This window comes from Prionailurus viverrinus, chromosome D1 (genome assembly GCF_022837055.1).
Source record: "Prionailurus viverrinus isolate Anna chromosome D1, UM_Priviv_1.0, whole genome shotgun sequence".
Classification (NCBI taxonomy): domain Eukaryota; kingdom Metazoa; phylum Chordata; class Mammalia; order Carnivora; family Felidae; genus Prionailurus; species Prionailurus viverrinus.
Window position 1 is genome coordinate 26,163,593 of NC_062570.1, and position 13,097 is coordinate 26,176,689.

General features: G+C 35.3%; 1 protein-coding gene across 6 annotated transcripts in view; it reads right to left on the reverse strand.

Annotated features, from left to right (window-relative positions):
* ARHGAP32 (Rho GTPase activating protein 32) overlaps positions 1 to 13,097 on the reverse strand; it is a 300,846-nt gene that overhangs the window by 171,497 nt on the left and 116,252 nt on the right. For 5 of the 6 annotated variants that reach the window (XM_047878217.1, XM_047878214.1, XM_047878218.1 and 2 more), the window contains one exon: positions 9,013 to 9,121. In XM_047878217.1, the coding sequence (XP_047734173.1) occupies positions 9,013 to 9,117 (105 nt within the window). In that variant the 5' untranslated portion in view covers positions 9,118 to 9,121. Of the gene's footprint in view, positions 1 to 9,012; positions 9,122 to 10,290; positions 10,311 to 13,097 lie in introns of those variants that run through there. The other variant, XM_047878216.1, reaches the window with a different exon arrangement.

Genomic DNA, 13,097 nt, shown 5'->3' on the forward strand with positions numbered 1-13,097 from the left:
GGAATAAATTTCTGAAAAGAAACATGTTTATAGAAACTTTAAATTTTAATCGGTCTAAGTATTGTTCCCTTTCTTACAAAGAAGCAAGAGACAAAGAGGGGAAATGTAATAATAATTATCCCAATACTACAGAAACGCTAAATCTATTAAATCTACAGTATACTATGTTGAACAACAGTATCACTGAAATGATTTTTAAAGTATATTACCAAAAAATTTAATGAACTGAGTTATCTGTGTGAATATCTTCAAAAGAATTTTTGATACAGCAAAATACCCTCAATGTTAAAAACAAATTACATAATTTTCTTCACTTATTTCCTTCAATATGGTATTTAGAACTGAACTCCTAATGTGCAAATGCTAAAAAACACTCTGAAATCAGAGGCAGGTAGATTTATGTACAAGGATAACTCCCCTCCAAAAGCATACAAACAACCATCAAGTAAGCCCCAGGAGTAAACTATATAATTATCCTACTTAATTTTCTATTTTGACTGGTAACAATTGAGTGCGATTACTAAAGCAAAAAAATCTATGATTCCTAAGAGTGATCATAAAACCAGTTCCTTCACAGGGAAGAAGTTGCCTTTAAGTTCAATTCTACTGCAAAATAATGTCTCTTCAGAGAGAACCAATTAACACCAAGAAAAAAAAATATTCAGGGCAACGTTTAAAATAATTTAGGAAAAGTTATTACCAAGTACCATTGCTATAATAATCACAAAGCCCCTACCAGGCAACATCTGGAATCAATGTAAAAATTAACACACTGACATATCAGCAAAATCATTAGATGTTCTGAAATTTATACTTCTCTATAATGGAGATTCATCTCTCCTTCATCTGACTCCTGTTTGTTCCAATCATTACAAGATAATCCTCCTTATTCAGCAGGTATTTAATCGACTGAACATCCAGGGTTCCATCGTTGTACATAAATTTGCCAGATATTTTATATTAAGCTTCTTAGGAAAATTTAAAAACAGTATAACATTGCCTTTATAGGGACTTTATTCAGGTAAATTATTGCCAGTCTTCATTGCTGCTAGAAACTGATACTAATCTCTTTTTACATTTGAATTTTGTACAACAGATCTACTAATAAAAATTTGCATGTAATATTTAAATACAGAATATAGAATAAAAAATACAAATTCTTTCTGAAATAAGGTAGGGTATAAACAAAAGAATGGCAGAAGGGAAGAAAGAACCACAAATGTGGAAGATACTTCACTGGAAATTTTCTATTAAAGAAAGACATAGCAAGATTCTAGACTACCCATGACACTCCTGTTCAGACCTACAAGAATCACTATTCCTCTAACTGTATGTTTTATGTACTTTCTCCCTGAATGTTTCATAAGTTTAATAATTTTTTTGGAAAGCTATATAACAAATTCTATCATTAAAAGTAACATCTAGATCACTTAACCCCTTAAAAAGCACAATATTTGGAATGTACAACTGACCCTTAAACAACATGGGGATTAAGGATGATGACTCCTGGCACAGTTAAAAATTTAAGCTTGCAGCTTAACTTCTGACTCCCAAAAACTTAACTACTGATAGCCTACTGTTGGCCAGAAGCCTTATGATAAAATAGTCAATTAGCATATATTTTGTATTTATATGTATTATGTACTGTATTCTTACAATAAGCTGGGAGGGGGAATGTTATTAAGAAAATCACACTGAAGAGAAAATAGATTTACAGTACCATACTGTATTTATCAAAGAAAATGCAAGTATAAGTGGACCTGTGCAGTTCAAACCCGTGTTGATCAAGGGTGAACTGTAGTTTTCAGTTTAATAATTAACAATAAAATACTGGGTTTGAGATCAGCTCAACAATTCAAAAGATTTTACGCTTAGCCTTGTAAAACTTCCAATTTTGAGCTTCTTTAATGTATAAAACTAACAATTTCATATGGTTCACCTAATACATATCTCAGAACACTCAGCAGACCATTAATTATCTTCAATAATTAATGCCACTTGATTCATGCCAGAGAATTCCCACAATCTTCAGCCAGAAAAGGATGCACTGTGGAATGGGGTGGGTTTGGGGTTGTTTATTGAAGAGCTCTGAATATACTGGCACAAATTCAAAACCTGGGCTTTGCATATTAATCAATGGTTGCATTTGTGATTATTCAGAAAGCAAAACTAAACAAAACATTCAGCTTTTAAAGGCTGTGAAATGATAAACATCACTGGTTTCTCTAGTTATAACTAAAATTCAGTCAAAACTAAACTGTTAAACATCACACTGTAATAAAGGAGCTAAAAACATTCACCTAAAGAACATTTGCAAAGACTTTTTTTTTTCTTTTACTCAAACTGCAATTTTTCTACAGCTCTATGGGTAAAAGGAACCAGTGTAAGTTATCGAACAGAGTGGATAACTATTAATATAAGGAGCAATAAACAAAATACAGACCTCCTCCAAAATTACCTCTTGCTCAAGATTATTCAGGAAGAAATAATCCAGCTGTTTTCACCAATCCTCATTCCTCTTTAGAAAGCAGGCAACAGACGGAGGAAATGCTCCAGATACATAGGGTACTTTCGAAAGGTTAAGAAAAATGTACCAATGGTCTCAACTTTTGTCTTAAAAAAAAAGGAAGGAGAGAAGAGAAGAGGGAGAATAGAAAATAAAAGAACAGAAAATAAAAAAGAAAAGAAAGAAGATATTAACATCTGACAAGTGAGATAATGAAGCAGGAAAATTTAAGGCATTTTCAAGGAAAAACAAGTGTTTCTACTTGTCCAGGAATGAGAGTTTCATTCATTCAAAAAGTATTTTACTAAGAGTTTACTCAGAGTTACACAGATGATGAAACAGTTAACAAAAGTGACAGTCCCTGTACTCAAGGAGCTTAAAATCTAATGGAAAAGAGAGATAATAATGATACAAATTACATTTGCAAGTACTACAGAGAAAATTCAAGCTGAGTACAAAAAAAGAGGAAGGCTGGGCTATTATTTTCTCTAAGAGGGTGAGTAAAGGCAGCACTTAACTGTAACATTCAAGGAAACCAGACAGAAGGAAAAGAGCAAGCTTTGCAGATCGTGTAGAGAAAGCACTTTCCAGGAGAAGAGACCACAAATACAAAGGCCCTGAAGTGAGAGAATACTTGACATATTTGAGAAAGAGCAAGGAGGCCATGTGACTAGAGCAAAATGATTTATAACAAATGCAAGGATTCTGAACCGGAGTGACTGGAATAAAGTTAGTGTTCTTACCATAAACCATCAAGTTAAAAGGAAGAAACTCATTTCTGGGAGAAGGAAAACAGAGATTTAGTGAAAATCTATAACTCACAGTTTCTCTAGGACCTTCCAGTGGGGAATGAATTCTTACGGAGCTAGAGATATGGGACATGAAGTCATCTGTAGAGACATGACAGTCAAATCTGCAGGAATAGTAAAGAAGTGGAAAGAAACAAGCATAAAGAAACAAAATACAGACCCCTGTGAATGCCTGCATTTAGCAGGTGGGAAGAAGAGATACAGAGGGGAAAAAGCCAACCAACCCTTCAGGAGTGAGTGACTGGGATTGTGATTGTCTGTGTGTGCGTGAGAGAGAGGGAATATGTGCACACGGGAGAGAACATGTGTGCACACACACACACACAGGAGCCAAGCACACATGTGTTTGTGTATGAGAAAGGGAAAGGGGATGGCATTTGTAGGGGCACACATACAATGTTAACAACACTGAGCATTAACTTGTTATCTTCCTTCATAAAATTTTAGGTATTTTGGAAGTTCAAAATGTATAACTTGTTTTAATTTTCATGGCTCTGGTTGTTAGCATCTATGAGTATTTTCACCAAGGACCGTTTTTATTTTGTCAATAACAACTTTACTACAACATGACCTGCTTTAGCCATTAGCCTTGAACACATTGATTAGAAACAGACCCTCAAGTGAGAAACTGTTCCTAAAAACACCACCACCAAAACAAACAAAACAAAACAAAACAAAAAGACAAACAAAAAAAAAACAAAAAAAAGAAAACAAAAACAAAAACCTTGAGAATTAACAGGATCCATTCTGAGATTACAGATATAATTAAAACTAAAAATAAAATAAATAATGAAACACTAAGAAGTACAATATAAGGTGGTTTTAGTCAGAATATTCAAAACTACTTAAAGATTCTCCCTCTTTTTGGGTTTTTTTATCTCATTTTTTTAAGATCCTAATTTTTTTCACTAAATGATTTTATTGTTAAATAATTGCAAATAAATATTTCACTTACTAATTTAGAAAAACTATAGTTTTTTATTAGATTTTTTACAATACTTATAGCTATTTATTTAATTATAAATTTATTAAGAGTAATAAATAAATTATACACCATAAACCATAAGCCATAAACCACAGGATAGGGAGCTACTTTAGGGTTTGTTGTTGTCTTAATTTTTTTTTTAATTTAATTTAAAAAAAATTTTTTTTTTTTTTTTTGAGAAAGAAACAGAATGCAAGTGGGGTTGGGGCAGGGAGAGAGGGAGACACAGAATCTGAAGCAGGCTCCAGGCCCTGAGCTGTCAGCACAGAGCCCGATGCGGGGCTTGAACCCATGAACTGTGAGATCATGACTTGAGCCACAGTTGTCTGCTTAACTGACTGAGCCACCCAGGCACCCCTGTTGTTGTCTTAATTTTAAAAATGATTTAGAACAGATCAATTATTAGTAAGGAGATTGAATCAGTAATCAAAAACCTCCCAGCAAATAAAAGTCTGGGGTCAGATAGCTTCACTAGCACATTTGACCAAACATTTAAAGAAGAATTAATACCAATTCTTCTCAAAAAGTATGAGGGAACACTCTCAAACTGATTATACAGGGCCAGCATTACTTTGATATCAAAAGCAGACAAGAATACCACGAGAAAGTAAATTACAGGACAATATCCCTGATGAACATAGATGCAAACTGAATCCAACAGTGTATTATAAGGATCATACATTATAATCAGGTGTGATTTATTTCAGGGATCATAGGTTAATTTAACATCCACAAATCAATCAACATGACACACCACCTTAACAAAATGAAAGATAAAAATCAAATCAGCATCTCAATAGATGTAGAAAAAGCTTTTGAAAAAATTCAACATCCATTTATGACACAAACTCTCAATACAGATGATATAAATGACATAATAAGGGCCATATATGACAAGCCCAGAGCTAATATCATACTCAGTGACAAGGAAGACAAAAATGTCCACTCTCATCATGTCTATTCAAAACAGTAGTGGAAATCCTAGCCAGAGCTATTAAGCAAGAAAAAGAAATAAAAGACCTCCAAATCAGAAAGGAAGAAGTAAAATTGTAACTATTTCTAGATTACATATTATATCCAAAACCCTAAAGATTCCAACAAAAAAACTGTTAGAACTAATAAGCTCAGTACAGTTTCAGAATACAAAGTCATTAAAACAGTTGTGTTTCCATATACTATTAGCAAACCAAATTATTGAATATCTTTTCAATGGAAGTCCAGTACCTCTAGGAATTCCTTGACTTAAATAGGGGTGTGGGACTTGTCTTTGCTGAGGCTATTTTCCATCCCTGCAGAGAAGTTAACTTGCAGAAAACTAATAGTACAAATAATTCCTGTCCATAGAAATGCAAATTGTGTCCAGTGGAACTAAGCAGTTTTGCCAGTTTTTGCATCCATTTGCATCTATTTTAGCATGATTAATCTCTTAACAGTAAGGCACTTTGAATTCTCCTTTGAACCAAATCTCCTTTGAATCAAGTTATAACACTTGACTGGTTCCTTCATTAATTAATGAGTTAAATATCTCAGGCATGTGTTCATTTTATATTTGTAAGCAAGTCATGATTATATCCTCTTTTAAAGTTTATCCTTTAATAAAATGAATACAAGATTATCTTTATCCCTTCTCAAAAAACTCACAATATAATAAAAGGAGGTAACAACCATAAATAACTAGAATGAGATTAAGTATTCAGACACAGATATGAACAACATACTGTGAGAATTAAAATAGAATCCTTTTCTATCTGGAATATTTCAGAGAGCCTTACATCTTACGTTATAATTATATAAGGCAGGACCCAAAACTAGGGCCAACCCAAGGGAGCCTGGGTGGTTCAGTCGGTTAAGCATCTGATTCTTGATTTCAGCTCAGGTCATGATCTCACATTTCATCAGACTGAGCCCCACATCTGCATCATCTGGGCAGAGCCTGCTTGCCCCTCTCTGCCCTCCCTGACTCATGCATGCACATGTGTGCTGTCTGTCTCAAAATAAATAAGTACACATTTCAAAAAAATTAGAGCCAACCCAGCCCAATGCCTGTTTTTGTACAGCCCATAAGCTAGAGGTGACTTTTATACTTTTAAATGTTTGGGGGGGAAAAAAATCAAAAGAAGGAGGATCATCCAATGACATACGAAAATTACATGAAACTCCAATGTGTTCATAAATAGTTTTATCGGAACACGGCCATGCTCACTTATGTGTTGTCTATGGCTGCTTTCATATTACAATGACAGAACTGAGTAGCTATGAAAAAGACCTTATGAGGCACTCTCACTGATTCATACTGCTGCTCATCACACCCTAAACTGCACTACTGAGTTATAACTCCACAGCATTTCTAGTTTCACGTTATCACCATACCACATTTTTTAAATTACCTATCTATACACATGTAAAAAATAAGCAAAGAGATAAGTGGACTCTGAATGTCATGCTTTTAAGGCAAAGGAGAACGTGGGTTTCATTATAAAATAAGATGGCAAAACACTGTGTTTCTTATGCACTGGCACTACAGCTGTGCAGAAAGACTACAAATCAAACATTACCAAACTATGCACTCATCACAATATTCTCAACTCATAGGAAAACAACAATCTGAAAAGTCAGAAAACTCTAAAACAGAGTAAATGAGCAAAGCCTCACACAGAATTCCTTCATAAAAATAAAAACAAGACTGCATCCAGAGTAAATTCCCAAGTAGATCATTTGTTGGCAGACCAAGGAAAGCCAGTGACCAATGGTGAATCACTTAAATCATGTTTGACTACAGCAAAGAAATCCAGAGAAAACAAAAGCCTTTTGGTAAGTACAGGCTTGAAGAGTTGAGGTCATTGAGAGCGAAATCAAGAGTCAGTTTACAAAGAATGCAAATGATTTCAACTGGTTTTCCTTAACTCTTGATGAGTCAACAAATGCAGCCAATACTGCTCAGTTGTTGAGGAGTCAATGCTGAGTTCCAAGTGAGTGAAGAATTAGTCCCTATGTACAGTCTTCATGGGACAATCAAAGCCAACAATATTCTCAAATAAAGTCAACAAACATTGATTCAGTACAACCTGAAGTGGAATCCACTAAGATACATTATACAGATTTTTGGTAATTAATTAATAAATAAATAAATAAATAAATAAGAAACAGAAAAGGTTCAGTTGGACATATTTTCAACCTCTGTTAGTGAATGCTAAATGGCTTTCATAATTAGTTTTTGCTGTAGATTTGATGCTATTTCTTGAACAATTTAACCTAAAATTGCAAAGAAAACATAGCTTATGAGAAATTTACACTGTGATAAATGTCAGAGTCACAATCATGAGCTGCCATATATTTTTATCAAGCTATCAAACATTAAAACAAGAAGAAAGATCTCTATTACCACATAAATTTGCAGTGAATATATTTTCAGAGCTCAAACTACAGTTCCAGTACAGTTTTTCTGACCACAATACAAGCGCAAAGTATATTTCCATACTGCAAAATCCATTTAACTTTGCAAATGAGGAGCTTCACCCTAACCTTCCACCAGAAGTTTGTAATATAATGTTATGCTGAAAGGTAAATAACAAGAGAAGAATCTAATAGAATTCTATAAATGCCCTTTAAGCGATAAATATGCTCAATTAAAATCATATGCTCACGAACGGATGTCAGCATTTGGCAGTACCTGATTGAAAAGGCATTTTCAAAAATAAAATTGTAAAATCTTATTATAGACCAGCATTGACAGATGAGTATCTGCATTCAATTTTGATGATAAAAAACACTAACTTTTAACTACAATTAAGTAAAATGTTATTCTCCATAAAAAAAAAAAAATGTCACGGTTCACAGACCTGAGCTGCAAAAAGTTATAATAGATTAAACATGTATCTCAAACTTATCATGTGGAAAACTACATTGCATAGGATTTTCCTAATCAGACCCCAACAAAAACTGCTTTTCCAGTATCTCAGGAAATGTAAACTCCAGTCTTCAGGTTGATCAAGCCAAAACACCTGACACCATCTTTGATATATCTGTAGCTCACTCTATATCCCATTCATCAGCAAAAATAGTAGGCTTTGTAAAACTCTCTCCAGAATCTAACCATTTTCCACCATATCTACCAGCATGGTTCAAGCTATCATTACTGTTCACCTATTATAATAACCTTCTAGTTGGTCTCCTTATTTCTTCTTTTGCCTCCTTCTTTAGCCTATAAACAAAAACCAGAGATTTCCTTTAAGAGTTCAAGCCAGATCATGTGACTTCTCAACCAAAAATCCTCCAATGGGGTTTCCCATCTCACTCAGCATAAGAAACCTAAGTCTTTATAATGGACCACAAGAAACTACATGATCAGCTCTCCATCCATCCAAACCATTTCTCTGTAAATGGTTTTCCAATCCTCCTACTCTGTAACCCCACTACTCTACAATTAATTGTCTACAATAGCACTTCCCACCACTTGACATATTATATATTTAATTGTTTCCTTCTCGTCCTACCCCATTAAAATATAAGCACCACAAAGGTAGGAAATTGGTATGTTTTTTTCAAGACTCTGCCCACAGAGTTTTAAACATTGCTTGGAATAGATTATCTGCTCAATAGATATTTCCTGAATAAATTAACAAAGTAACAAAAAACAATTTTTTTAAAGATTCATCAGCCCCTTCTTACGTAAGTAAAATATACACAGATACATATGCATAAAATTGATTTACCATTGTGCTAAGTGTTTCTTCCCAATCAGGCCGCTCCCGAGGGTGAACATTTCTATGTAGTTCTGGAACAAAATCATCCTCTTCAGAATGTACTGAGGACTTCATCTTCCTGGAGATAAAAACATGAGAAACTATGATAAGAACTCCCAATTCTTTTTTTTTTTTTTGGGGGGGAGGGGGGACAGAGAGAGACAGAGCATGAACGAGGGAGGGGCAGAGAGAGAGGGAGACACAGAATCGGAAACAGGCTCCAGGCTCTGAGCCATCAGCCCAGAGCCTGACATGGGGCTCGAACTCACGGACCGCGAGATCGTGACCTGGCTGAAGTCGGACACTTAACCGACTGCGCCACCCAGGCGCCCCAAGAACTCCCAATTCTATGAAAACCTTCCAATGACTATAATTCAAAAAACAGAAGCTTATGTCAGTATGAAGTTTAATTAAGACCTTTAATGGTTAGTATTGATTCCCCATTTGTACTCTGGCTTTCAGAGATCTTTCCTGATGTACTAAACACCTTCTTTTATTCCAAAAGATAAAAGTAAAGTTAATAAGTAGCTAACCTTCATGGTCTATGGTAACTATTACATAAGAACTGATTTTATCCGTTTAACACAGTAGGAACCTGGCAAAGATTTGCAGCAGCCACCAATATTAATGGAAAGGTGTTAAGCATTAGTAAAATTCCAGTATTACCACAATTCCAGAATATGGTACTTCTGGCTCCAATTTATGAAGCACAGTGCATTGAACTAGCACTCTTGAGAACAGCTATGAATGCTAAATAAAACATATAAAATAACTTGTCTAAAGGCACAGGAAAGCAATCAATACAGGTAAGAGTTCTGGGGCTACATTCTTTGAGAACCCATCAAGCAAATTTCACATTTAATCATTACTTTTGTATAAGAGATTGTCTAAATCAATAATGGGACATAAAGCCCAAACATAATATTGTGGTCTAACTGGACTAAGCTGGCAGAGGTTGGAGGTTGCAGGTGCCAAAGCAGGGTGGGGCTTCAGGGTGAAAAATGACCCCTAAGAAAACGTGTAGAAACAGAACCCATAAATCTACATAGAAATTCCCCCCCGGAAACTGTTAACTGATTCCTAAGTCTACAAATATGTAGGAAAACATGCTGAGAAACCCATCCAAAATCAGGTGATGGGCAACTAAAGAACCAACAGGGGATCTCAGCAGCCCAGTCATACTGTAGAGACAGAGGCTGGCAAACAAGCTATGTCAAGATGGGGGAGTACTGAAAAAAGAAAAGGTACCTCAGTTCTTGAGACTCCAGAAAAGTCATGCCTTAGGAGTAAGGTCAAACCGCCAATGGATGAACTCTAACAAAGCCAAAAACCAAGACTTTATAGCATCAGAACTGCCAGAAAAAAAAATTAACTCTCTTCAGAGGAAAATAACATTCAACAAGCCTTCTGCAAATATTTTAACCACTCTAATACCCAATAAACATTACAAGGCATGCTTTAAAAAGTGAAAAGTAACTGTAAAAAACAGGAACAAATGACTAAAAATTAGGAGGAAAATGTAAAAAAACAAAGACTCACATTTGATTCAGATTTTAGAATTTCCAGAATGGGCTTTAAAGTTATTATGATGGAGTTCTGGCTTCTGCTTATGATGTAGAGGAAGCTGTAAGAGGCACTGTTCCCAGCCAAACAAGACAAAAAGAAAGCCTAAAAAATCATAACTTTTCTTGAATCCATCAGAAAACTAAGCAACTATGGGGCACCTGAGTAGCTCAGTCAGTTAAGCATCCAACTTCAGCTCAGGTCATGATCTTGGGGTTCGTGAGTTTGAGCCCCACATTGGGCTCTGTGCTGACAGCTCAGAGCCTGGAGCCTGCTTCGGATTCTGTGTCTCCCTCTCTCTCTATCCCCTCCCCCCCCCAACTCATGCTCTGTTTCTCTCTCTCTCTCTCTCCCTCCCTCCCTCCCTCTCTCAAAAATAAATAAACATTTTTTAAAAACTGAGGCAACTAGATAAACTCTAAAGAAAGACAGGAAACTCTAAGATGAGCTGGATCGCAAGCAATTGCTTATTTAGAGCAAAGCAGAAAAGAAGAAAGCTGCTAAGAAGAAATCAGTTAAATCCTTACCAGGTTTTATCAAGTTTTTAATCATATGCTAAAAAAAATTCATGATTAATATATTCAATATTAATACATTCAATAAAATGTTTTAAACCTGTATGAAACAATGAAGAATTTTAAGACACAACTGGAATCTGAAAAACAATCAAATGCTCATCCTAAAATTGAAAAATGCAGTATCTGAAATTAAGAACTCATTAGATGGGTTTAATAAAATAATTGACATGGCTAAAGAGAAAATTGGTAAACTGGAAGACAGTTCAATAGAAAACATCCACATTGAAGCACACAGAGACAAAGGAAATACACAACACAAAACATGAGACTTGGTTAAAAAGGTCTCAAATATGTCTAAATTGCCAACTTAGACATAAGGGAGATGATGAAAGAGAAAACAAGGCAAAAGCAATATCTGAAACAGAATAGCTAGCTAAAAACTTATAAAATTCATCAAAATAGAGATTCAAGAAGTCCCACATACCTCAAGCAGGATAAAAAAACAAGTTAGGCATATTTTACTCAAAGTGCTAAAAAAGTAACTAAACACTTAATAGAAAAAGCAGCCAGAGAATAAAAGACAAGTTGACTTCAAAGATGCAACAAAAATGTGGGAGGACATTTCAATGAAAATGAAAAGATAAAGGAGTAAACCTTCAACATAGCAAGAGGAAAAAATACTGCCCACGAAGAATCCTCTAAAATCACCCATTAAAAAAACAGGGAAAATAAATTATTTTCAAAGAAAAGCTGAACAAATTTACCACCAGGAGGGGTGCCTGGGTGGCTTAGTTGGTTAAGCATCCAACTCTTCGTTTTGACTCAGGTCATGATTTTCGTGCTGAATTCAAGCCCTTCATGGGGCTCTGCACTGACAGTATAGAGACTGCTTGGGATTCTCTCTCTCCCTCTCACTGCATCTCCCCTACTTGTGTGCTCACTTGTGCACTCTCTCTCTCTCTCTCTCTCTCTCTCAATAAATAAACTTTTTAAAAAATTCTAAAAAAAATAAAAAATTTACCACCGGGAGACCTGCAGTAAAAGAAACAGAGTTCTTCTGACTGAAGGAAACTGATCACAGAACTACAAAAATTCACGAAGAGAACAATGAAGGAAAAAGTTGGAAAATGTAAGTAATGTTTTAAACTGACATAACACAATCATACCCTATGTATGAGATTTACAATACACATAAAAAAGCACATAGGACAGACATGTGCAGTCGATCAGTATAGAAGTTCTCTACTGGCTGGGAAATAAAATAAGCCCTATTTTAGAAAAGAATGCAGTAAGTCAGATATATGTTTCAATCTTTACAATAATCAGTAAACGAACAGTAAATAAATGTGTAACTAGAAAGTTGATAGAGGAGAAATCTGTTAAAATAAAACATACTTGGGGCACCTGAGTGGCTCAGTCGGTTAAGCATCCAACTTCAGCTCAGGTCATGATCTCGCAGTTTCATGAGTTCAAGCCCCACATTGGGTTCAACATACTGATTGCTTGGAACCTACTTGGGATTCTCCCTCTCTCCCTGCCCCTCCTTTGCTCACGCGTGTGCAGTCTCTCTGGGTCAGTCTCTCTCTCCCTCTCTCTCTCTCTCTCTCAAAATAAGTAAATACGTAAAACAATAATAAAATAAAACATATTTGGGGTACCTGGTGTCTCAGTCATTTAAGCATCCGACTCTTGATTTTAGCTCAGGTCATGAGATTGAGCCTCATATCAGGCTCTGTGCTGAGCATGAAGCCTCCTTAAGATTCTCCCTCTCCCTGTCTCTGCCCCCCTCCCCTGCTTGCTCACTCTCTCTCTCCGTCTCAATAAAAAAACAAAACAAAACATACTTGATTAATCCAAAAGAAAGCAGAGAAAGGAAAAATAAAGGCACAACTAAAAAGACAAATAAGAAAATATTTGCTGGTAGGAATTTAAATGATGCAGTCACTGTAGAAAACAGTTTGGCAGTTTCCCAAA